The sequence below is a fragment of the Chelonoidis abingdonii genome, chromosome 8 (assembly GCF_003597395.2).
Source record: "Chelonoidis abingdonii isolate Lonesome George chromosome 8, CheloAbing_2.0, whole genome shotgun sequence".
NCBI classification, from domain to species: Eukaryota; Metazoa; Chordata; order Testudines; family Testudinidae; genus Chelonoidis; species Chelonoidis abingdonii.
Window position 1 is genome coordinate 84,016,079 of NC_133776.1, and position 26,817 is coordinate 84,042,895.

Below are 26,817 nucleotides of genomic sequence, written 5' to 3' on the forward strand. Positions count from 1 at the left end.
AGGGGTTTAGATTCACATGAAGGAAAAAAAGGAATAAGAAAAATATAATTGACAACTGTATTCTTTTAAATTTTCTTTAGGTCTTGTTCCTGATGGATCCTCTAATGGAAGACGCATTGCCCTTAATTATGTAATATACAATAGTTGGCTTCAGCTTAATATTGCATTATTGAACCCAAAGACTGGCATAAAAAAATGATGCATGCAACGACTGTATTGTTTTCAAAGCTAGAGCAGCTTGATGAGAAAAGCTCCTGGGAAAAATCAAATCTGGGACTGAAACAGATTTTTTTTTCTCTCAGTGACAGAAGGCATCAAAAATGAGCCTGATGAAAAGGACGACATTTCGCTTGCTTTTCTTTTTCTGATCTTTTCATCGCCCAAAGCACCAATCAGATTATCAGTCACTAATTAGAGCACAGCAGTGTCAGTCAGAAAAGGCCCTGCTCAGTGAAAGGAGATTCTCTGCCTGGCAGTAATAACATGGACTTGTGTCAAGAGGTGGGCTGGGGATGGGGATGGGGATGGGGACGGGGACGGGGATGGAGAGTAGGTGAATGATTTTCAGAAGCTAAGCATCTTTCCCCAGCCTTTGGTAATGTTTATTCAGAGGTCTTCTTGGTCATGTGGAGGATAATGTCCTTCTGCCCATGCTAAAGGGTTCTTCCCTGTAATGCTGTTGTTCTCAACTCTTGTTTCTTTTTTGCTCATTATATGAAGCCCTCGCACCCCCCCTAGTTTTCCTCCACTGCCTGGTTATGGAAAGCAATGCTCACCTATGGCATAGCTGGGAAGCTGATGATTGACAACTTTCATCAGTCACACAGGCATAGGCCCTCCCCTGCAGCCCTTGGAACTGGCTCTCTGGACCTTGTGTGTCACTTCTGTGATGCTTGCAGCCTACAGGGAGCATGAAGCACAGTCTCAGCCTCCAACTGGTTGACCTTCTGGTCTATCCTGCTGCCCGCTAAGTGCTCAGGCCCTGCCCATGATGGCTTGAAGGGGAAATGAGAATTTGTCTTTCTTTTTTCTACACTTAACTTGGAGCAGGACACATACCTCTCCATAGTCCGTGTATGGGATGCAAAGTACACACACACACACACACACAGGCATAGCCACCTTTTAGGCTGTGTGGATGTGGATCAGATCCAGGCTATGTATTAGTCTTTGCATAGCCATTACATTGGTTGGTTCACAGTTGCTCGACCACACATATTAGAAACTGAGTTTCACCCCTAACAAGGGCCAAATGTTCAGAAAATTCAGAAAAAATTTGAATGTACAGTTGCTATGATAAAATACCTCTACTTGCCACTGTAATTGCCTATAATTACCAGTGTAAAACACACCAATGGAAGCTGCACACACAGCCGCCGAAATAAATTATGTGAATGCAGTTTCGTGCACCGGGTCTACCAACGTGGCCCTGAGTGATTTCGGACCTCCTCCACTTTTGAGTCAATTGATTTGTTGGGCCAGATCCTCAGGTGCTGTGAACTGGACGAGCTGCACTGAAGTCAGTGGAGTTATGCCAAGTCACAGCTGCTGAGGTTCCACCCTTGTTGTCTTTAGCAGTTTTTCTCAGTCTATGAGGCTGGTTATGTAGGAGAGCTAGGCTTATGGCTGCTTAGGGAAAAGGAGAAGAAAATGAAGACTATTTGGGGGCTTTGCGTAGGACTAGAGGAAACCACATGCCAGTATTGACTGTTCAGTGCTGAATACTAAATGGTCACTAGAGAGTTCCTCACTGGTGGATGTGAGCTGGCTGCCTCCATCCACATGACTAGACTATACAACCTAAATGCACAGGCCCTTAGCTCAGCATCCCAGCTTAATTCTGTTAGGAGAGGCCGACGTACCTTTAGGGTATGTCTACAAAGCAAGTGGGAGCAGGCTTCCCAGTGTGGGTAGACAGACACATGCTAGCTCGTGTAGAGCTAGTGTTTTAAAAATAGCAGCGTGGCAAGACATCTGAGTACAAACCCACCCATTCCCCTGGGCATGTACTCAGGTGGCTCATCCACGCCGCTGCCTGTGACACCATAGCCACACTGCTATTTTTAGCACACTAGGTCAAGCACACTCCCGGCTGCTGTGTAGACATACCCTTGCTGTGCTTACAGAAGGAATGCTAGGAGGGCTGTGCTGGGAAAGCATGCCTCACTGTGTGCTGCTGCTTGTGTAATGAAAACTGGTCAGTTGTGTATTAATTAATTTAAAGCTAACTGCAGTACATCTTTCCTAACAAACAAAACCTTGGAATGCATCTATTTATAGCCGATACACGGTTCAAATTGTTTCCCCAGCATACACAATGTAGTAAAAACCCTATCATTTTAGATCTCATTTTTACATCCCTTGCAGGGACCTCACAGTTTGGATTCAGCTAATCAAGTAGAAGTGTGTCCTCAGGCTTTGGATGCTACCACTGGAGTAAACCAGTCTCACAAAGCCTGCTTTCTATTTTTAGCAAGCAACCTCTTCCTTGCAATGAGAAATTATTATCGATGGGGTTGTATGAATCCTCCTTCGTTGCATAACTGGATGTATCCTAAGCAAGGGCAGTGATTTCTGGAGCCCCCAGGCTTTTGAGAGGTTCTTTATTCAAGGTTCCTTATTCTATCTGTAGAGCCTCCACAACGTGCGTGCAACTCATGGCCTCTCTAAGCAGAAGGCTCTGACTAGCAGGCAACTGAGTCTAATTCCTAACTCTGATTTTGAACTCATTTAAGGTGCCAGAAGACATACAAACAGCTCTACTCCCTGCTCTGTGCAAGTGTGCAGGGCTCAACTAGCTCTGATGAGGTGCACGGAGACCCTGGTGATGAGTGCAAGATAGACAGAGAAATACCTCACTAAGGCTGCACAGGAGCTGTGTTGCAGTTGCTGCAGCAGTGGGGACTGAACACTCTGTGACAATGCATTAGCTATGACTCAGGGAATTTTCCCTTGTCACTGGACCCAAACATTTATTTAGAATAAATGAGCGATCTTAACTATAGATTGGCCTGAACTGGGCCTCCAGTCTAACCTCCCCCCGCAAAGAAACTATGGGGAAGGGTTTAATTTTGGTTCCACCTGCACATGCAAATCCAGAAGGGAGCCTGTTTTCTGGACCCCATTTGGATGTGACTGAAGTAGCACGAGAACAGCTATTCCCACAAGATTTCCACCATATCAGGCTGAAGCCTTACTAGCTGTTCATCATTGTCTAACCCTAAACTGAGCCCTGATCCAGCCACAAGTCCAGAACCTAATCTGGATCCAGATCCAAACAACTGTCTACTCACTTTTTAACTCTTGCTTCTCAGTCCTGCCCCGGCCTTGTAGCCAGAATGCTTCTGAGTCTGCCTGTGAAGCTTCAAAGTAAGGGGTGCGTCTAGGGATCACAGACTAAGACAGATACACAGTGCAGGTGGTGGAGAATTCACCCGTTTTAATAAATAGATTTTAATTAACTCAAACACCCCTCCTCCCCCCAAAATCAAAATCTCAGCCCAATTAGCAGAGGGTGAATGGATTTGTTCTCTCAGAGTGGGAGAGGAGCTGTGTTTTCAAGACCATCTGCTCATGAGTCCTTTAAAAAAAATGTTGGAGAAGAAAACAAGCTTTAACCTGAGGGGGAGAAAGGAAGGGGGAAGGCATTCTGGCAGCCTGCGGCGGGGGGCTTTGACAGCGCATGGGGATGGACGCTGCCACCCTCAGTGAGTTTGGGCTGGGGGCTCTAATCCCCTGCAAAGGGGGAGTGGTTAACAATCTGTAAGGAAAGGCTTTGACAGCCCCAGGAGGAAGGGAACATTTGATTTACTGTGATGCCCAGCCCTACATGGGGGGGGCTTGAGATGAGGAGATCTCCTGAGAGCCTGAAGGGAGAGGGGTCTAACAGGGAAATTGCTCCAGTGGCCGGTGAGTGGAGGGGCTCTGATATGCTGCCCAGGGGGAAGGAGGGAATTGCCTTGATGGCCTGAATGGGACAGCTCTGATAAATTAAAGAGTGGGTGGTTTCTCTCGCAGCCCGGCCTGAGGATAGCCCCTCAGAACCTGCATTATTGGCTTCTTCTGAAAGCCTCCATAGCTGAGAATCTGACCACCTTGGGGAGAGGGGGACTCAGGCAGTTTGCATTGGGAGGTGGGACAATGACATCATGGAAGGGAGACTGTGGTGAAAGGGGGCTCTGGCAGCTTGTGATGGGAAGCGGGGACACTGGCAGGCTGTGAGGGGAGCCTGTCGTGATGGAGGGAGCTCTGGAAGCCTGTGAAGGGCAGTGAGGATACTCACAGCCTGTGAGGGATATTGATGAAGATGAGGGCTCTGGCATCCTGAGAAGGGAGCCTATGGTGTAGGAGGGTGGCTTTGGCCCTGGCAGGGGACACTGGGGGGCAGTAGGGTTTGGCAACCTGAGTGGGGGATTGTTCTGACGGTGCTGCTGTCTCTTCTTCACTTTGAATCAATCGATAGGAACAAAATCTCTGCATTTTTCTCTTTATTTCCCCCAAATCAGTTTTGTTAATTTTTCCCTTCTAGTTTTCTGGTTAAAAAATAAACAGTGTGGTGCTTTGATGTATCTAGTGGTAGGAGAATCCCCCTGGAATCAGTGCTTCTCTCCACTCTACCCCATATGCCTGCATACATCCGGCTTGGCAAAGTGGCTCACTCTGCCTCGTTCTCTGTGCCCCCTAGGGAGATGACATCTTGGATCGGAGCTCTGAGTTGATCTACACTGGGGAGATGTCCTGGATTTACCAGCCTTATGGACGGAACCAGCAGCGCGTTTTCTTCCTCTTTGATCACCAGATGGTTCTCTGCAAAAAGGTAATGAAACCCGCATGAAATCAGTGCTGTTCAGGGCACAGTGAGGATGAGACATTCAGCGCCGAGCATCTTTCAAATGAAGCCATCTCAAAACATTTTTCGGGCCTGGAAGACAGCAACTCTCACAAAGGAGGAAATGTAGCAAGGAGGCAGGGAATAGAGCTGAAATTTAGACCAGACAGAGTTTATTTTTCCAGGCTAGTTACCATGAGGGGAGACTGCAAGAAACAGGGTTTCCGGCTGTCTCAAGATTTGTTGGGTTGTCCCAGTTTTATTAGGTGGAGCCTGCAGGAATTTTCAGTGGTCATAAAACCAGACATCAGAGCCATGAAACATAATGATGCTATGACATTGCATCAGAGCTTCAGGATATCTTGGCAGGGCATGATGATGTTGGGTGCGGAGGTCACAGGGAAGGTTTTGGCCAAGAAAATGTCCAAAAGTCCTGGTTGTTCCAGGGAGGGAGCAGTGGAAGCAGGAAGTAATGTGGGGGGAGGAAAGTACATGAGGATGAGTGTCCCACTGAAGGGGAAACAGTAGAAGGTCAGACTGGTGAGCATTACAGTGAGGAATGGATGGAGAGGCAGAGGAAAGTTAATGAGGAGAATAGGCAGAGGGGACAGAGGGCAAGGTGACATTGAGGGGAATAGACGGGAAGGGTCAGTGGGGAAGGTCACGGTGAGGGAATGGATGGAGTCACAGGGGAAAGTTGCAGTAGATGGAAGTCCTGGAGGAGGTCACAGTGAGGGAAATGGACAGAGGGAACGGAGGAAGGTCTTGATGAGGGGAATGGCTGCTGTTCTTCCTGTGGAACAAATATATCTGTTATGAAGCATTTCCCATATGACACTTATAAATATGTGCATGAGATGTTTGTCGATTTCTGAGAGAAGCGTAAAAGCTTTGACTGTATGCTGCAGCTGTTCCCCTAGGACCTATGGCAGGCACTGAACACCCATGTGGTCAAACCTGAAAATTGCTGTAAAATGAGCAAAAAAATCCACACTGCTGGATGGCTTGACACCCTGAGTGGAGAAGCAAAAAGTTGTTTTTTCACACAAAGCATCCTGAGGAATGGAAAACAGTGACTCAAACGCTGTTGAGCAGTCTCCTCAGCATGAGGTCTGTCCCTCCATTTTAGACCCAGATTTCCCTCATCTCACCCAGATCTGGCCAGCCTGCACTTCTATTTTTGTGCATTCTAGACATCAGAAACACTGAATCACAGAACAGAGGTTATAACACATTGAGAGGTTTTTATGCTAGCAGCAAATCCCACCTCCATTTGTCAGCTGCGTGCCTTGCTCGCTTTCTCATGTGTCCTTTATTTTGGCTCTTTGCCCCACGTTCACTTTTGGGTGTCGGTTGTAGTGTATGATCTGGAATCAGATGACTCCAGCATTTCTGTATGAACTGTGAAACCTGGCACTTGAGCAGACAGGTCAGGGACTCAATATAATGGTCATTTCAGCCTCCAGAGGTAACACCAAGCAAAGTTCTGGGCTATGCAAGGCTGGCATTGCCTGTCATCACAGTGGTGTGTGGTGAAAACCTAAGCTTCATGAAACCACCAGCACAAGCTCCTTGGTGGCTTATCAGGCACACATCTGAATGGAGGCTCATCATTAAGGTAGGGAAGGGTGATCAAGCGTGCCAATCGTGTAACCTTTTAGTGTCACCACTGACATATGTACCAGTGGCTGGCAACTCTGTTGTAAACAATGCTGTCATAATACAAGCCCCCTGCCTATCAGCCTGTGATGTTGTTCTAGTCTCATTAACATAATCTTGAATCATTATTCTGACAAAAGACTCGGGAAAGCATCAGTGTCTGAAGTGACAGGCTCATCAATCCTGGATATTTCTGTCTTCTGAGAGATCAGAATTCATCGACTTTTGTGCTGTAGATATACATGCAGGGGGAGTCCCTTGGATCAACTGCAAGCGTGAATGAGAATAACCCACGGATGCCACAGCCCTGCCTTCTCAGGCTGTGTTCTTGTCAGGTCTCGTGTGTTGAGGGTTGAGCATGGTCAAAATGTGGATGGGAGCCCTCCAAGGAATACCCAGGTACTGAGGAAATGGTGTGGATGGCTCTTGAGTCACTATGGAACCACTGCTTCAGCATAGTGCTAGGGGGAGCTGTGGCCTGGATAATTCAGGAGGGTGGTGTTTTTCCTTCTGAGTTACAGCTGAATGAATTTCTGCTTTCTGAAGATTTTTTTTTTCTTTCTTTCTCATTGCTTTTCCTTTTACACTCTTCCTGGCACTGTAAAATGAACTCCTACGGTCAGAGAACAGTCACGCTGGGACCGAGGGTATAAGCAGCTTGATTTGAACTTTAATCCTTAGCTTCTAAACCACCACCATGATTTTGAATGTCTAATTTCTTAAAGCAAAATTCAGTTTTGTTTGTATCGGGCCTACTCATGCAAGGTAATGAGCATCTCCTGAAAGATGCCAAAAGTCCTCAAGTCCCTTGGACTCAGACACAGGCCTTCAGTGAGGTCACTGGGAGCTGAGGGTGCTCAGTGGCCAGAAGGATTGGGTCTGTCAAGTTCACCCAGTAGCACCTTCTCCCCTTATTCACTTATTCTGGCACTTCCTTTCGCTTGTATACGTCAGTTCTTCCACTCAGTAGGGTTTGGAGAATACCACATTCCATGTATGTCTTCACAGGAGAATCGAACAAGACCTCTAACCATTTTGAGGTCTATCCTAGCCCATCGAGTGGGTATCAGCCCATTTCCTGGAGGAAAAGAATTCACATCAGAAAACGCACAAGTACCAGTGGTACTAGTTGGCACTCTTGTAAGGAACAGAGTTAAGAGTTGAAGGTAGTGTCCCTGGTGACTAAACTAACCGCTCATCTTGTGAAGCTATCTCTCCAGGTCAGGATGGCCACACAGGCTTACAGGCCCTTTGTGTGTCTGCAGTACCTGCCTCTGTCTGTGCATTATTGATTGTGCTTATGATGTTAATCTTGTACCTTTGCTAGCACGAAAAATCCAGTTTTTGTTTTTTAAAAAAGTGTGTGTTTTTAAGCACGTTCTTCCTCCTTTATAGCAGTGTCCTTGAGTATTATTTGAAAAAAGATTGTCTGAATAAGGGATTGACGCTAGAGTTATCCCACAGTTCGAGTTCACACATGCTGTAGACTTAAACCGGGGTGATATACAGCATGTGTTGTCATGACACTGGGGTCAGGGTCTCCTGCTGGGGATTGCAAGAGGCAGCCAATTAGCCGATTAGGATTCAGAGAGGTTCAGACAAGTCCAGTATTGCCTAGCCTATGCACTGAAAAATTGTGAGTCGAGCCTTAAAAAATCATAATGTTGGCTTAAAAATCAGGAGATTTAAAAATATAGTAAGATTGGGTTCTTTTCCTTTGCCTTCTGGTTTTGGAACCTTTAGGGTGCAATCAGGTCAAGTTTGTAGGCTTTTCTCCCCCGTGGTAGAGGCTGAAACTTACTTTTTTTTAAAAATGGAAGCTGAGGATGTCTCATGGTCATGTGACTTCAGGAGCCAGGGCTTTCAGAAAAACACTAATTATCACAAGACTTGTGATCACACTGGGAGAGTTGGCAATGTTGTCTTGCTCTCTCCTCAGCTCCAATGCAGTTTTTCCCAAGCTGCTTCTTCACAGCACTGCCTCGTGCAGTGCTGCTTCTTCCTGGAGTGCACTTCTCGTCTTTGTTCACCCTTATCAATCAGTTTGGGTCATTGCATTTTGTACTTCCAGCAAAAAAGTGTTCTACGTTATTCCCAGCCTCCACCAACCTGCACTGTAGCTTCATTTCACCTTGCCCACTGCTCTCTCAAGATAGTACCAATGAAAATGACAAGTATTCACGCCGCCATGCAGGAATTCTGCCCTTGAACTACCCACAGGTAGAATGAGTTGGATGGAGGATGTGACTCTGTCTCAGTGACTGACTTCCATGTTACTGCATTAAGCAAACCAGTCTCTGTGGTAATCCGCTTTCTCAGTTTAGCACCAAAGTCTTCTTTGTCTCTCCCATGTTCTCCCAACTCCTTTTAATTCTTCTTGGGAAGCAACTGGGGCTACATCCAGACTATCTGCCTTATCAGTGGGTAGCGATCGATTTATCAGGGATCGATATATCGCATCTCATCTAGATGCGATATATCGATCCCTGAACGCTCTCCCCATCAACTCCGATTAACTTCAGACTGTTCCAACAGACCTTTAGTTGGATGGGAATGGAGAGGCCATCTTCTCATGGTTATTTCTCCAAAGTGCTAGCAACAGAATGGTGGAGGCAGAAGAAAGAGAGAATATGTGAGCAAAAGTGTTGCTATCTCTTGTTCTCTGAACTGGAACGTGGTTGTAGAGTGTGTGGTTAATGACAGCATGGGTTTTACAGAAGAAACTGTGGGTTGGTTTCCGTAATGTGAAAATCCTTGTAGGAGGGGAAGACAGGAATCAACTGTGTGGGAGGCAAGCACTGGCCTTTGCTCCATTTATCATCTGTCTATAACTAGGGAAGAATAATACATATTCCAGTAGAGTAACCTTAATTACCAAGACATGAAGTCAATCCTAACTGATATTAGAGTGAAAAGATTGCCTTAAAGGCATAGACCCTCTTTTTCTTCCCTCCCTGAAGTTGAGAGAGTTTGACACAGAGATACTTTCAATTTACAAATTGCATCACTTAACATCTGGCATTCTGACACAGAGTATTAATTATGATCTTAGCTTGTTATGTCTTGGAATCCTCAAGGGCCATATGGTGTAATAGACGGTGGATCTGCAATGTTTCTCCTCTGGTTTGCAGCCCTGGTTTCCCCAAAGGTTGCAAAAGCACATTGGCATCAGATTAGAAGTGACAGGAGAACAGGCAAAGGGTTAAAAATGTTTATGTATTGAATTAGGCATTCCTTTTGTCAATGGTGGATCTGCTCTAGATGGGACTTCCTGTTCAGCACCTCCTGACAGAGCGGAAAAGATCAGTGGCTGCATGAAATGCATTTGGATTTCATTTGCACTTTTAATGTGTCTGTTGTAATCAAGATGTAATGTAAATTCCAGGTTGTCTTTCCCCTGAGCTCCAGGAGCAAAGGATGTTGAGTGAGAGGCAGAATCAGAGCAGCTTAATAGCAGTAGTGGACCATCTGAAGTATTATTGTTTTACTTACTGTCTGCAATGCCGTTGAAGGACAAGGTTTCATGCAGTGAGTTTAAAGAAACAATCCCATGCCCTTAGATTTTTGTATTTGAGATGGGTCAATTCCTCTATAGCCTTTTTCGAAAACGCACGGGTGACACCTTGCTCCAAGCTGCATCCCAGCCAAAACAAAATTCTCGCTCTCACTTCAAGCCAACGGGGCCTTGCAGTTCTCTCCTAGAATCTGACTTGCAAAGACAGTGAAAGGCTGGGACAACTACTAGTCCATTTGTGTTATTTTAGGTGGTTTTCCAGTCACATGGAGCATGGTTACAGTTTTCCATCCTTTTCTCCCCATCAGTGGGGCATTCGATGAAAACCCCTGTGCTGCCAGCCACTCCTGATTCCAGCCTGCAGAGTGGGGGTGAGGGGAACAGGTCAGCCTGTATTTCATCACTTTCAAATGTCAGTACCGTAGAGACTTGGCGACTGTATATTGCACTTGCAGTCAAGGCATTTTAGGTTGTGGCCATGTCAGATGCCAGAGGTTAAACATGGCCAAGCCTAATCTGCCCTTGTATAAGACACCACCAAGGAAAACCCAGGAGACTAAGGAAGGTGATTCAGCATAGAGTAGTCCTCCCAGTGCTCTGGCTTGCTGTTTAACGTCAGGCTTTTGAGAGGTATCAGTTCAACTGATATTATTTATTACTTACCTAGCATGCACCAGGGGGAAGGACTCTTCTGTCAACCCACCCTCTAACTCGGGGCTAGTACCCTGCATAAAGCTGCTGAAGTTCTGCTAATTCACTGTGGCAGGTGCTGCTTGTTAGTGAGTGTGGCCCTCTAGAGAGGTAGCTAGGACAGATGATATCCTGGGAAACAGGATCCCTAGGGCCAGCCAAGCTCAAGGAGGAAGCTTATGCTGAGGCTTACATTGTGTTGGTTATCAATAAAGCCAACATTCAGAAAGGGGCTGAATTTGGAGGCTGCCTCAGGCCCTGTGTGCTCTGTTGTGGGCAGGGATGGGACTTAGTCTGTTCATATAAAATAGAGATGTGCAAAATGCCTACTTCCAAATTCATCCATGGTGTAATTACCTGAGGCCTCTGCCCTCAGGAGCAGAAAGTTGAGCCCTCGTGCTGCAATGTTCTCTCACCATTACCATTTGAAAACCCTGAGAACAAATTGAAGGAATCAGAAAAATAAGTTGACGTATCCAAAGAAGGGTTTCCTATCTCTCCCTCTTGCTAATTTGTTAGAAACAAAATCATCCTTGCCTCACTGCTTTGGATACAATGTGACTCTTTAGGTGGAATGAGACATCAAAATGCCACCTATGTTCCACAAAATATACTGAACAAAAGAACATTTCTGCATAAATGCTTTCAGCTCCTCTCTTTCCTCCCCCCTCGCCCCATGCTTCATGAAATTGGCAAGAATGAATCAAGTGTCTCTTTCAAAACTCACTAGACAGGCACGACTGAATAATTTGGCAGGAATCTGGCAACCTCCCAACACAGCTGTCCTTGTGAGGGAAGGGATTACATAAACTTGTGTCTCGTGGATTTGGGTTCCTCTCTCTTCACATATCAGCCAGTGAGGATACAAGTAACAAGCACTTCCCCTCTTCATAGAGATTATCTGGCAATAGCTGAGTGCTTTAATTTGTGTCCAGGGAGTTCGTGCTACATTTTATTGCTTCTAATATGATCTAGCTCTCCCTGATGCATTCAAAGGCCCTGAGTTCCTATATAGTCTAAACTGTTCTAGCCCAAAGACAGTGTAGCAGCAAAGTGGCCTCTTATTTCTTTGACTTGATATGTAAGTGAAGCAGGTACCTGACTTAGCGCTAAGAGGAGAAATGGAGTGTTTCACCCATAAAAAGGTTTGGGAGTCATAAGAGCTACAACAAAGTCAGCACCTGAAGCATCATCCAAGGAATGATAATTACACTGACCTGAGTCCATGACTTGCCGGCTCGGGCCACATTAACCCTTGATGGAACTCCATTGACTTCAGTAAAGTTACACAAGGGGATAAATTTGGCCCCTCCAGTCTTGGACTAGGACCAGATTAAATCTTGCTGGACTAATTTGTAAGTCTTATGTTACACTGTCCACATTCGGTGCTAGAAACAAATGTTAGCGGCTCGTGAGATATCCGGTATTAAAACGCGCTGGATGTTCCTGCAGTGCCCCTAGCTCGATAGAAAACAAAACCGTTTCATGATGCTAGACATATATACAGCAGCTTTCATACAAAGCGAGCCCGAAAGCAGAGTACCAGTGTATAGCACCACTGAAATACAGCCAGCTGTGGAGCAGATAGTAGCATACACACACGCTACACCATTGGAGGAATTGGAGCAATGCACAGTGGAGGAATGAGAAAATTTGGCCTGTCACTCTAAGTTCTTATATGATACCCATCACCATGATACCTGAGAATATTCCAACAGGAGAAATTATACTATATATATATTGTATATATAATTACTCGTGTCCCTCCCCTGCAGTCAGCAGGAGCTAGATTTATTTTTTGACACCTTTAGGATATTTAGGCCAAACATTTTCAAAAAGGTTCATTAATTTTTAGGTAAACAGTCTAATAGAACAAAAGTTCACTGTTCTGACATATCAGCTCCCAAATCTCCAGTGTAAGTCAGAGTTAGCTGCGGGTGCTCACCACCTCTGAAGATCAGGCCCAAACGCACCTCAAGTTAAATGAGCAAGACACTTTTGAAAATGTTGTTCTTATGTCCCTGCAAAGCAGAGCAGATCTCATTCTTTTAAAGGGTCACACTCAGGTAGTTTAGGTCCCAAACATAGTTAATGGGGATTTTTGTTTTTTTAATTTACAAAACTGAATAACACTGAAAAAAATTAAAATACCGTAAGACCTATTGTAAAACAGTGTAGTGTGCCACACTCCCATTTCTTACGGCCGACTGTGGAGGTGGGGAGAAGGAAGGGCAGAAAAAGGGGGCAGCAAGATGGGAAAATGAGGACAGAGTTGAGAAATAAGTTGAAAAAACTGAATTCCCCCATCCACTCAGCTTGACCACTGTCCAAAACAACTAGAAATCACCAGAGATGAACCACACTGGTGATTTGGTTCCAAAACCCAGATCTGCCTTTCCCCAAAGTTTGCATTTATATCTGTGGTTTGTTATAGACCTGTGGTATAATCATGTGCTAATTTGAGGGCTCTGCCTGACATCTGAAGATGACTGAGCTTGCAGTTATGTAAAGTTTTCTCGTTCAAGTGTCTTCTTAAAACGCAACTCTCCCATGATGCCTACCGAACACTCGACAGTGGCCAGGCAAATGATGTGCTATGATTACTGCTTTTTACACTAATCATAATCATCTCACTTTTGCCTATGTTTCGTTCTGTCTGCTTGTCGTATCCAGCTCTGTCTTACATTTAGATTACTAGCTCTTCAGGGAAGGCATTGTCTTTTCATTATATGTGCGTACAATGCCTCACACAATGGGGCCTGCATCACTGATTAGCTTGTAGGTCCTACAAATAAATTAATATCAATAATAAAGAGTTCTGAGCAGAAAGTTCACCATTCATAATTGCAGCAAAAGAACAGCGTGACATTTTGCAGATGGTTTGTGCTGAGCAGGGAATGTGGGGAGCAAGTGAAAGATTGCCCAGATCCCTTGAACATTTCTTGAAAGAAAATTAAAACAGCTGAGCTAGGGTTGCATCTCTCCTTCAATTCTCCCTTTTTCCCAAACTTGCTAAGCAGTTCTTCAGAGGTCCTTGAAGTGCTGATCAAAACTTCATATTATATCATGTGGAAGACAAGTGATTGGAACTCTTGGGTGACTTCCATGAATAGGAAAAGGGGAAAATAACCACCAACAAAAAAAACAATATCCCCAGATAAGGGTCAGGTCAAAGATTCTGAGTGGGTATTGAACAATGTTTGCATTCCACATCACCTAGCACATTTGCATACCAGAACTCACAACACCCATTCAGGATAGTGCATGTTCACACACCAACACTAACACCCCCTCCCAGCTTTTCTAACTGACATTTCAGAGTGGAAATAAGCCACCACCACTTCTGTAATACTTTACTCACAGTACACAATGTGTCACTGTTTCACTTCCCACACCACAGAGCCCACCGATTGCATTTTCTTACTAGTTTGCTGAGGGGGAGACAGGGGAAATAAATTGTCCTTCAAAGTGTTTTCTTCCAGCCAGATTTTTAAAGTTTGGTGCTAACCATAGAATCATAGATTATCAGATCAGCTTGTTGGGCCATCAAGTCTGCAGTGGCTACTAAGCCCGATCAGGCAAAGTATTTAAACGTGCTTACTTTGAGTATATAGGTAGCATTGATGTCAATTGGACTATTTATATACTTAAAGTTAAGCACATGCTTAAGTGCTTTAAGACACAATTCATAGAATCATAGAAGATTAGAGTTGGAAGCGACCTCAGGAGGTCATCTAGTCCAATCCCCTGCTCAAAGCAGGACCAACACCAACTAAATCATCCCAGCCAAGGATTTGTCAAGCCGGGCCTTAAAAACCTCTAAGGGTGGAGTTTCCGCCTTAAACAGATTAGTGCTACAGATGTTCAGTTAAACAGAACTCAAGTCTCAAATGTCTGATTCTGGCAACAGATTTCTAGTTAGGTAGCATGTCCTTCCCCATCCCATTTGTGCCATCCCCCTGGTACATGCCATCAGAAGAACATTTGGAAGAATTTGGGAAAATAGGCCAATATAGGCTGTGGTAGCATCACATCTACCATCACTGCTTTGCTTTTTCAGCCTAGGAAACCTTCTCTGTGTGACCATTTGATTTTCACGTTCTAAAACCATTAAGATCACATGCTGAAATGTTGTTATAATATTTTGCAGTTCTAAACATTTCAAAGTGCCTTTTACAGATTAATTAGTTGCAACTCACAACATCCCTGTGTGGTAGGCAAATATCCCCCTTTTAAAGATGGGGAAACTGAGGCACAGAGGCATTGTGATACACCCAACGTCATACAGCAAGTTATTGTCAGATCAGGCTTAAAACTGTAGCGTCCTGACTCCGATGCTTGTGCTTTAAGCACTGCACAATGCTTCCTCTCCTATTAACTTTTTACACATTAGAACACATGAGAGTTTGGGAACCAAAAAAAGTATCCTCAGCGGAAAAACCAATATCCTACATGTGCAACAAAATATTTCGAATGTATGTTATGCAAGTAGTGTCTTTTATACAGTGAGCTTATAGGAGAGATATATTGACTCATATTAATTCATGTGAAAATGACCCTTTCCATCTGTGCATTGGGATGGTGCCCTGATCTCAGGTCCAGTCTGCACTGGTCCCCATTGCAAAGAGAGTAAGAGCAGCTGAGATGCTGCTCTGACTTATAACAGTGGAGGATAGATGAAGCAGAGCTCTACCATACCGCCCCCTCCCACAATCCTGACAAACCCTTTCCAACACTCAGCATGACTCTTATATTGGTAGGGTGGCAGCTGACACAGCAGCTATATGCTCACAAGTTCTTTTGTTGCATGGAATGTCCTGCTGGCCATTTGTACTGAGATTTCAATTGGGAACCTGGCCCTCTATGTTCATGAAACACATAATGCTCTTTCCATCTGAGCTTGTAGCCTTCCGCAGGATAAGACAGGTACACATCTATCAACTGAACAGCAGATGCATGAGCACACACCTATGCCCTCTAGAGGGCTGGAGGATTAAATATTTAGGACCTAATTTGAAAGGTGCCTCCTTCTGCCATTCTGGTTTGCTTCCCCTTAGAACTGCAACAGTCCTACCTGTTCTTATCAAATAAACACCCTCCCTCTCCTCCTTCATATGCCTCCTTTATACCCCCCTCTTCCTCATCATCCAAACACCTGTTTTCTTTTGTCTTTTGTGCGGTTATCTGATTTAGATTGTGAGCTTGTAGCTAGAAAGGAGAGTCTTGTTGGTAGACACTGGATAGGGACTCAGGAAGATCTTGATTAAGTTCCAGCACTGCCATGGACTCCCGGTCTGAATTTGGGCAAGTCATAAAATTTCTCCCTGCCTTAATTTAGTATCTGTAAAATGGAAGTATTAATACTCCCTTTCTCTCAGACTTTGTGTCTCGTGTCTGTTTACATTAGACGCTCCTCAGAATGGGGATTGTGCCTTACTGAGTATATACGACATGTAGCACGATTGGGATCTCAAGTTTGGTTGGGGCCTCTTGGCTCTATTATAATCCAAATAATAGAAAGGTCTCCTGGGCACTTCAGAGATGGCTGCATTGCAGTAATGAGAGAAGCAATTCCTGCACACAGTCCATTAAAGGAGCTGGGAACCTTTTGAATCAAATATACACTCTATAGAACCTTTCAGCGGTGGTGTGCTGAGTCTTCATGTATACACTCTAATGTAAGGCTTCACGTGCCTGTAATACATTTTTTAGAAGGTCTCTCTATAAGTCTATAATATATAACCAAACTACTGTTATATGTAAAGTAAACAAGGTTTTCAAAATGTTTCAGAAGCTTTATTTAAAATGAAATTAAAATACAGATCTCATTAGTTTAGTGTGCTCCTTGCCCTTGCTTTTCCTTGCTGAGTTTTTCCAATGACTGGTGGCACGTATTTAGATACTTTAAGCTGCACACAGGCTTCTGAGTGATCAGTTGTTAACCGACTGGAACCCCAGATTGGCAGCTGAGGTGAGTGGAGCTGGTGGCTGGTAGGGCTGAGCAGGGCCAGAGGCCTGGACCCTGTCTGACAGGGGGCCTGCACTGGAACTCCAACGGGAAGCAAGATGAGTGGGGCTGCGGCGGGGTTTCAGCGGTGAGCTGAGCGTCTGCGCCTGCCACCGCTCTGGGGTTTCAGCCACCAGCTCCTGCCAGTCGGGGTCTCAGCCAGGGCCGGCTTTAGGAAGTGCGGGGCCCAATTCGAACATTTTCGGCGGGGCCCTGGCAGAGAGGACTAAAAAAAAAAGAGTAAAAAAAGCCTTTCATTTCTTCCATGTATTATTTATTTTCCATAACTATATAAATAATACAATTATATATTATGTACATTACATCATATGTGCTGTTGATTGGTTATTAATGACCGCCATTTCACATGTGTGGGTCCCCGCCACTCCCTGGAGTTGTGTACATGTGTGGGTCCCAGCTGCTCCCTGCCCCCCACATTGAATCAGCTGTGCAGGGTTACTGCCCTGGGAACTGCAGGGCACCAGTGGACATGGGGCTGTTTGGAGGCAGGGCAGGGGCTGACTGGAGGTAGGGTCTGGCTGCAGGCAGGGCAAGGGGTGCGGGGCTAGTTGGAGACAAGGGGTTGTGGGGTGGGCTGGCTTCAGGCAGGGCCACAGGGGGATGCAGCAGGGGTTGGCAGGGCTGGAGACAGAGGAGTGCGGGACTGGCTGGCTTCAGGCAGGGCTGCGGAGTGGGGGTGTGGAGGCAGTGCAGCAGGGGTTGGTAGGGCTGGAGACAGAGGCATGCAGGACTGGCTGGCTTCAGGTAGGAGGATGCGGCAGTGGTTGGCTGGGAGACAGGGCAGGGGGTGTGGGGCTGGATGTGGGCAGGGCAGGCAGTGCAGGGTGCAGGGCTGGTGCGGGCAGGGGTTTGTGTGGAGCTGGCTGGCTTTGGGCAGGGCCGCAGGGGTGTGTGGCAGGGGTTGGCTGGAGACAGGGAAGGGGGGTTGGCAGGGGCTGGCTGTGGGCAGAGGGTGCAGAGCTGGCTGCAGGCAGGGGAACGGGGTTGGTGCGGGCAGGACAGAAGGTGCAACAGAGGCAGCTTGAGCCCCGGCCCTTTAAATAGCTCCCAAGCCGCCCGCTATCCCAGGGCTCTGGGAGCTATTTAAAGGGCCCAGAGCTCCAGCCAGGAGAGCGGGGCCGCAGGGGCTTGCCACGCTCTGGCTGGAGCTCCAGCCGGGGCCATGGGGCAGCTTGCCGCGCTCCAGCTGGAGCTCCAGCTGGGAGAGCGGGGCCACGGGGCTTGCTGCGCTCCAGCTGGAGCTCCAGCCGGGGCCGCAGGACTTGCCGCGCTCCAGCCTGAGCTCTAGCCAGGGCCGCAGGGCTTGCCACGCTCCAGCCGGAGCTCCAGCTGGGAGAGCAGGGCTGTGGGGCAGCCGCGCTCCTGCCAGCGCTTTGGTCATAGGAGCGGGGCCATGGAAGACCTGGAGCAGACTGCAGCCAGAGTAAGTAAAAAGAATTAAAAAGATGCCTAAGGCGCAGGGCCCTCTTAGACGCGGGGCCCGATTCCTGGGAATCTGCTGAATCGGCCTAAAGCCGGCCCTGGTCTCAGCCCACTGCCAGCCTGAGGTTCCTTCCCCCAGACCAGCTGAAGGTGCTGAGTGGGAGCGGCGGCAGGACCCCGGCTGGCAAGGGGCCAGCAGCAGGAACCCCACAGCAGCGGCAGGCTAAGCGGGTCAGCCAACCCCATGTGCTATCAAAAATTGGCTCACATGCCACCTTTGGCACACGTGCTGTAAGTTGCCAACCCCTGCTATAGACATAATTAGGTTTCAGATCTTTAACTATGGGTATATATATTCACATACCAAATATGTGTGTGTGTAACTAGATATGGAGACTGTAGTTAGATTTTGCTGATGGGAAGGTTGTTAGTTATGGTGAATTGACTATAGGGGCCTGTTATATTTTGAGAGCTGTGACTGATTTCATGGGAGTATGGGCAGGTTCTGTTATAGATAATTATCCTGAAGTTTATATGTTTTTATTGTATGTGCAAGCTCATAGAGTCCTGGGCAGGTGATTTAAAATTCAGTTGAAGAATAAATAATATCCATCTATTGAGATATATGGACTTGGGACTCTTGCTCTTAACCCTGGGAACATTCAAGAACCCCTGAAAACAAGTCGCTGTTCAGGCATGCTAACTGGATTAAAATATACAGCAATAAAGAGGAGAATGTTCCTTCTTCCTGTTTCGCATAATAGCAAAAATGGAATTTGTTGAATGCATGGAGCAGTTGGCATGAGTTATCCTAAGATGTACTATGTTTGAACTCTGTAGCCATTATTCACTTTGAATTATTTAGTCTTTTGTCAATTTCAGTATGTTTCTTTTATATTCTTGGGATTGCCTAGCATCCCTCAGGTAGCTGAAAATTCCTGTTAAGCTTAACGCTTAAGACTCTAGGGAGCCTGGTGGAAAAAGAAAAGGTGATCTGGCTTCCTTAAAAAAAAAGTTTTCTTAATGTGCAGTTCTTTTATCTAAAGTCAGGTTTGTGAAAGTGACAGGGGCTTCATGTTTATTGTTTTACAGTGGTTTCCGCATCAAATTGTTTAATGTACAAGAACAGAAAAAAAGGTGTTTCTTCTAACTGCCCACTATGCAAATTCAGTCTAGGATCTGATGGTCAAGCTGGGTTCTTTTTCGCTAGTGCATCATCACTGGCAATAAATATTTTCTGGGCTGCATGTTGCCCCCAGTGACACATGTGCAGTTCTGTTGCTTTCATATTCTTTCCTCGAAAGAAAGCAACCCCGCCATTTTCATGTTGTTCCATCAGGGGCACCTGTGAAACTATGGATATGTCCACATTGCAATTAAAAACCTGGGGCTGGCCCAGGCCAGCAAATTTGGGCTTCTGGGGCTCAGGCTTGCAAGACTGAGGCTCGTGGAGCTGTTTAACCGTAGTGTAGATGTTGGGGCTTGTGCTGGAGCCTGGGCTCTAGGACTCTGAGTTGGGAGGGCAACCTGTGCAACACAGTTAAACCAGCCTAACTCCTGGTATAGACAGTGATAAGTCAATGGGAGAATTCTCCCATCGATGTAGCTACTGTGTCTCAGGGAGGTGGTGTGCATATGCCAATGAGAGAAGCCCTCCCGTCAGCATAGGTAGTATCTTCACTGAAGCGCTACAGCAGCACAGCTGCGCCACTTCAGCATTTTAAGCATAGACCTGCCCTAAGTGTTTTGACCAGGGTAATTTTCTTAAATGACAGGGTTGTTTCTACCTATTCTATTGAGAAATTATATCACAATTTAATACATCCTATTGTTAGAAAGTTTTCCATTATGTATTCAGTCTGAAATTTCCTTTCTTTTCTTTGCCTACTTTGCTAGAATAAGATACTTGCAAAGCATATTGTTTAATGGATTGTTTCACTGGGAGTTTTAGGGGAAATATTAAGACTAAGAGCTTCTAGACATTATCCTCTCTCACCATCATTAATACCATTAAGCAGATTCATAAAACAGCTCTTGTGAGATTTTATGCCAAGTTCATTTGTTTTCTTTATTTCAGGCATTTTTATAAGACATATCCTAAGGACATTCACCATTTAATCTTGTTCAGTTACATAAATGTTGTGCTTTGATTTTATTGGTGCTGTTAGATTATTCCTCCGATAAATTATTTATCTTTATTGCATTTTCAAAATAGTTGAAAAATAAAATAGGAAAGAAAATGGCTTGCTGTTTAAATGATCAAGATAAATGAACTTTGTACAACTGAATATTGGTTTACGAGCCCTGCGGAAGAACCTAGCCTTAATTGTGTCTTGTTCAAATTGGCTATTTAAATATTAAAGCCTTATAACTGCTTCTCCATATAGGAATCAGGTTCCTATTTGATTAATCTCCTATTTTCTGATGACCTGGCTTTCTTTATGCTGTGGTCATATAAATAGTTTATACAGCAGGCCTGATTCTCTGCTCAGTACATCAGAGTGAATCAGGAAAAGGTCCACTGCAGATAATACAAATGTTACTGTTGTAAAACTGGTGTAAGCAAAAGGAGAATCAGGCTTTTTTGGTATTTATTTTATATCCTCTTTTGGGGGGAAAGGAGGGAGAGAAAAATGTCTGAGTGATGTTTTTCACTTACAACTCCTCAAACCTGCATATTTACACCTATGTCTGATAAACTGACATAGCATCTCTCCACATACTTATTTAGTGACACCTTCCTGCAGCTTTTTCAGGCATCTGCAGTGAACACAGTTTATGCTTCAGTTCAAGGAATCAGGAGAGCTGATGCAGAGCACGGTGGCAAAAACAGCAGCAGCAATGGGGCCCTGGGTGTGCTAGATGGGTCAAGCGGCTCAATGAATCATGTGCATTTTTAGCTGAGCCATTAAACAGTAATAACAAATAATGATTTTTCTTCTTCCTCCCCAAAATAGTAAAAGTGGGAGAAAGGGCCATTAAAACAAAGGGAAAGAGGAAAGTAAGGGGTGGTCATACATAATACTGAAAGGTATAAATATCATGGAGGGAGAACAATGTTGAGGTATCCCAAGGCATAATGGGATGGAACTGAGCTAAAGGTAATTACAGACTGAATGTTCCCAGCAGTGAAGTCTGTAAGAGTGGAAAAAGTGGTGGGAAACCCCCCTCTCTTGTGATATTTAGAACTAGCTTGAACAGAGCACAAGCCTACTAGGAGCTAATGGGCAAAATGACCTAAAAGGTCTACCCTTTTCTATCTCCAGTTTTTACATTTCTGTGAACCACTTTAGGAGCGTAGGTACTAGATCAGATTAGTGGTGTCTCATGGTAGAATTCCCCACTCTGAACCTTAGCGTCCAAAAGATGGGGTACCAGCATGAATTCTTCTAAGCTTAATTACCAGCTTAGAACCTGTAGCGCTGCCACCAACCAGGAATTCCAGTGCCTGGTACACTCTGGTCCCCCCAAAACCTTGCCCGGGGAACCCCAACCCGGAGCGACCCTCTGATCTTAACACAAGAGAAGTAAACCCTTTCCCCACCGTTCCATCTCCCAGACTTCCCCTCCCTTGTTACCCGGAGATACACTGTGATTTCAAAATCCTTTGAATCTTTAACAGAAGGAAATTCACCTCCCCCCTTCCTTCCTCTCCCCTCCCAAAGACGCTCCCTGAGAGAAGACAGTCATCCATACCACTCAGAGAGAAAATTAGCCATTTCTCTCCTTACTCCTTACCTCCTTTCCTCCCCAGTCCCTAGTGATCCAGACCCCGTCCCCTGGGTCTACACCAGAAAAATAAAGAAAAAAAATAGGTACTCCAAGAAAACCTTTTTAATTAAAAGTAGAAAACAGTAACTGATCTTTCGTACATTTAAGATGGAATCAGGTACAGGGATTTTCACTATAAGACACCTGGAATACCCCTCCACGTCCTAGTATACAAAGTCACAAATTAACTCCTCTTCAGCAAAAATACAAATGTTGAATCCCTGTCAGTTAATACACAATTAAACTCCTTCAGCACATAATACACTTATTAGCAAAATAAGACAACAATACGCCTCACTTGTCCTTCTCTTTGCCATTCAAGTAACTCACTATTTTAACACTATATAGAGCACTGTACTCGGAAGAAGATTGAGAAGACCTGGTTTGCACGTACGAGGTCAGCTCTCAGGAACCAGAAAGAGAACAACACCAAATTCTAAACAGCCCCAAAAATCTTCCCATCCACTCACGAATATGGACGTACTTACCTTGGTCCACTGATTGTCCTCTGTCAGGTGACACAGTCCAGGCTCACATGAACTTGTTTAAACCTATTCATATCAAAAGAGGTATGAATATCTACTCTGTTTTATACTCCTAACTATCTGTTTAATGACACCCTTCTCTGTGCTTCCTTTTTTCTTACTAAACAATTCGGCTTACCTGAAACAAGTATAATAGCAAGTATTACTCAGCAAAATGAGTATCTAAGTATGCTAATCACTATTTTGTCCCTCTCTTTCAGTTCTCTGTCGCTGAAAGAAAAACTCCAATGTTCAACAATGGTTCAAAAGACTAGGACTTGGCAAATAGCGTCTCTTTATTGTCAAGTAAAGGTTCTCTCTCTCTCTTCTGTGTGTGTTGATTAACCAGAGAGAACAACAACCAAATTCTAACAGCACACACAAAAACTTCCCTCCCTCAAGATTTGGAAGTATCCTGTCCCCTGATTGGTCCTCTGGTCAGGTGACAGCCAGGCTCACTGAACTTGTTAAACCTTTATAGTCAAAAGAGATATGAAGTACTCCTGTTTTATTAACTCCTACTATCTGTTTATGACACCCCTTCTCTGGTGCTTCCCTTTTTTTACTAAAACAATTCGGCTTCTGAACAAGTATATGCAGTATTTACAGCAAATGAAGTTCTAAGAATGAGATCATATTTTGCCAATTAACCCTTTCATTTCTGTGCTGAAAGAAAACTACAATGTTTCAAATGGTTAAGACTAGGCTTGGAAAAATTAGATTTTTATTGGTCAGTAAAGGTCAATTCCACCATACACACACAAATCAATGAAAAAATATTTCCATCAGTGATAATCAAAATTTTCAGATAGGCAAAGTAAGAAAAATGCTGCTTGAGAACTTATTAGAGTTTGATTTAAGGATAGTTACTTTATATATATTTTTACATGTGATGTTGGCAATTGGTGTTTTAATGCTTATAAAACTTTAATTTTTTGAATCTCGGCCTCTAATGTCATTACATAATTACTGTCTGCCTCCCCACATTGTCTGACATCCCCATAATTTCCAGTAACTTCAACAATTTAAACTGATAAAAATCTTTACAATTGTGTAAACATAAACATCAATATTATCCCTCAAAGTTATGAAAAATAAAAAAAAGAATTCTGCCAAACCTAGTTAAGACCTGGCATAGGCTTCAGTCCACCTAGAATAAAATGCATCTCTTCTTTTTCATGTAGGACCTGATACGAAGAGATATTCTGTATTACAAAGGTCGCATTGACATGGATAAATATGAAGTGGTGGATATAGAAGACGGGAGGGATGATGACTTCAACGTCAGCATGAAGAATGCCTTCAAACTTCATAACAAGGAGACTGAGGAAATTCACTTATTCTTTGCCAAGAAGCTGGAGGAGAAACTGCGATGGCTCAGAGCTTTCAGAGAAGAAAGAAAGATGGTTCAAGAAGATGAAAAGATAGGTAAGGGATCAAAAATCAGTGGGATGGTGGCTGTTGGGTTTTGCCCCCTCGGGGGGAGAAGGCCAAATTACTGTGCTTTAGAATTATAGTTTAACTTCATTATAACATCCCTGGCTAATCTCAGAGTTGCTGTGAAGATTTGCTCATTTAGGAGCAAATGCTGTCCTTGGCTTCAAGCTTCAGCATAAGGAAACTCCACAAGGTGATGCAGGAGAGAGAAATGTACAGTCCCCCAGCCACTGAGAGGCAGCAAAGCCTCACAGCTGCAGTAATTTCTGCCCTAGGTAAGCACCACCACTGCAGGGAGAAAGGCAGACAGACTCACTGATCTACCAGGCTTTCCCTCCTCTCTGTACCACCACAAAAGGTTGTTGTAACCAAGACTGGCACCTGGCTTATTGTCTTTTGCTCATTCCTAAAGTACGGTGTTCATTTATGGCACAGTATAAATAATGCTAAAAATAATGTTTATAAGGTTGTTTTTTAGGCAGCCTCCTCCCAGTGATGTCACGGTGAGGCTTTACTTTAAAAGAAGATTTGTTTTTTATTAAAATGCGTCTCTGTGTGGGTAGCCTCACCAGGCAGTGCTTTGCCACCCATGGGTTATTAGTTTCATAAATGATGCATGAAGAAATATTCAGAAAAAGAGGGTTGGAAAGTGATTTTCTGAACTCTTTGCCATGTTCCCTTTTTCCAGGCTTTGAAATTTCTGAAAATCAGAAGCGGCAAGCGGCAATGACAGTAAGGAAAGTCAGTAAGCAAAAAGGTAATAGGCAGCCTGTGTTTCGTTAGGTGAAGCCAGGGTGGAGTGGGGCTTTCTGCTGGGCTGGAGTCCACATTCCCTTTGATTTTTCACCAGTCTCTTTTTTTTATCTCATTTGTGTGTTTCGTATAATTTGTTGATGTATCCACGGGGCAAATTCATTTCCGGTGTAACTCTGTTGAAGCCAGTGGACTTACATGAGGGGTGATTTTGATTTCATCTGTCCAGTCTAGTATCCAAAAGCAATCCTGTGGGCAGGAATTTATCTCAAACCATAGGCAGTATGTAGATGCATCTCACTCCAGGCTGAAACTAAAGCAGATGAGAAGATATGTAGAGGCTTTGCTAATTCCCCAAGTCTCCCATGGGAAAAGAAAGGGAGATGGCTAAAAGCCTGGATGTGTTGAGGTTCCGCCAGTCTGTTTCTTTCTGAGGTGGGAGGCTCATGGAACTTGCATATATCTTTCTGTGAGCTCCATGTAACCTTTTAAGGATAGCAGAGTTGCATCAGTGCTAGCAAACATAACATTGTAGTAAAGACACTATATATCCACTAGTCCTATAAGATCATGTTTGTCCTCCTGCATGGGAAGAGTACAGTCAGCCAATAAGAGTCATGTCAGATATTAAGTCACTGGCCAGAGTTAATGATCAGTTCTAATAATTCCTGCAGCTGCAGGTTTTGGAATGATAATTGTTGGGGAGAGAGGAGTCATAGTAACAATCTTTCAAGTTATGGAGTCTTCAGAAAAAGTATGAGAAGTCATGAACATGCCATCTGGTTTCCACAATATCATGGTACATTCAGGTCTCCAAGTGGTTAAATGTTTTGGGAACAACTCAGGACTTCTTGGATACCCGCAGTCACCAGCTGCCCCCTCCAAGTCAGTGGCTGGGGGTCTTGTATAGCTTTTACAGCCCTATGCTTGCTTTTTCAAATGTCTTTAACCTTTAGTGAATTCCTAGCTCTCTTCCTCACCTGGTTGTTCCATGCTGCCCTGATGGTCCAGTAGTGCTTTGTTAGGCCCAGTGTGAACCCACTGGTCTCCTATGTCCTTGCACTGTTGTTGTTGATCTACTGCCATCTACTAGCCACTAGTCTTGTCCTCTGAGTTCTCTAAAAACTCTCATGGCCAGATTTTCAAAATTGGAAATGTGCAAAAAATGCATTTGGGTGCCAAATACGCATCATTACCTCAGTGCACAGGAACTGCACATTCAGTAGACCAGTTTTGCATGTAGCTGGCCACCTGTATGGGCACAATTCTGAAAATTTTCCCCTTCACTATCCTCTTGCACACTGACTCCGGAGCATGCAAACAATTCACTGAAATCATGCTCGCTGAAAAATCGTAGGATCTGTGACTCTAATGACAGCCCCAGCAAATCAAGTTTTCATTAGTGCTAATGAAACTGACTCAGCTCAAGTGTACCTGAGAGTGCATATGAATATTTCCAATTGAACTGCTGTATTTCCATCCTGACAAACTCAGTATACTTAACTATATTTAATTTTTACACAGCAATTGCTCTCTTATTCTATCTCTCTTTCTTTCTCTATGGGGAAAAAAGCAAAAGGGGAGGGGAATTTTAATAGTCTAGGCTTCTTAGGCTATAAAATTAATTAGCTTCCCTCTTCCTAGAACATCAGTCAGCACCTCCCTTATCCAGAATGACCTTATGCTCAAATATTGGGAATTCTTTTTATGATATGAAGTCCTTGAGTCTGACGGAAACTCACTCTGCCTCAAAACATCAAGTGGAATGGTGTTCGATTGTTTTACCTAAGACATTAATTCTGAAATAATAACAAAACCCTTTGCATAGTATCATTAAATTAGAACTCTGTCTCTCCTGTAATGTCTTGTGCTTCAGTGATCATAGCTCAGCCTCAAGTTAATTAAATTAAGTACTGATAAAGTAAATTTTGTAAAGCCAAACCCTTGCTAAGTACCATCAAATCCAGTTGATTTTATTACCCCATAGAGTATGGTTAATAGACATGTAGAACTGGAAGGAACCTCAAGAGGTCATCTAGTCCAGTCCTCTGCACTCAAGGCAGGACTACGTAATAACTAAACCATTCCTGACAGGTGTTTGTTTAACCATTTCTTAAAAACCTCCAATGATGGAGATTCCACAACCTCCTTAGGTAATTTGTTCCAGGGCTTAACTACCCTGACAGTTAGG

The 26,817-nt window shown here is 44.4% G+C and overlaps 1 protein-coding gene across 8 annotated transcripts in view; it reads left to right on the forward strand.

Moving 5' to 3' along the window:
- The window catches only part of ARHGEF9 (Cdc42 guanine nucleotide exchange factor 9), a 319,664-nt gene that overhangs the window by 278,580 nt on the left and 14,267 nt on the right, over positions 1-26,817 (forward strand). For all 8 annotated transcript variants that reach the window (XM_075068778.1, XM_032771801.2, XM_075068779.1 and 5 more), the window contains 3 exons: positions 4,685-4,816; positions 23,621-23,864; positions 24,562-24,630. In XM_075068778.1, coding sequence (XP_074924879.1) covers positions 4,685-4,816; positions 23,621-23,864; positions 24,562-24,630 — 445 coding nt within the window. The remainder of the gene's footprint in view (positions 1-4,684; positions 4,817-23,620; positions 23,865-24,561; positions 24,631-26,817) is intronic.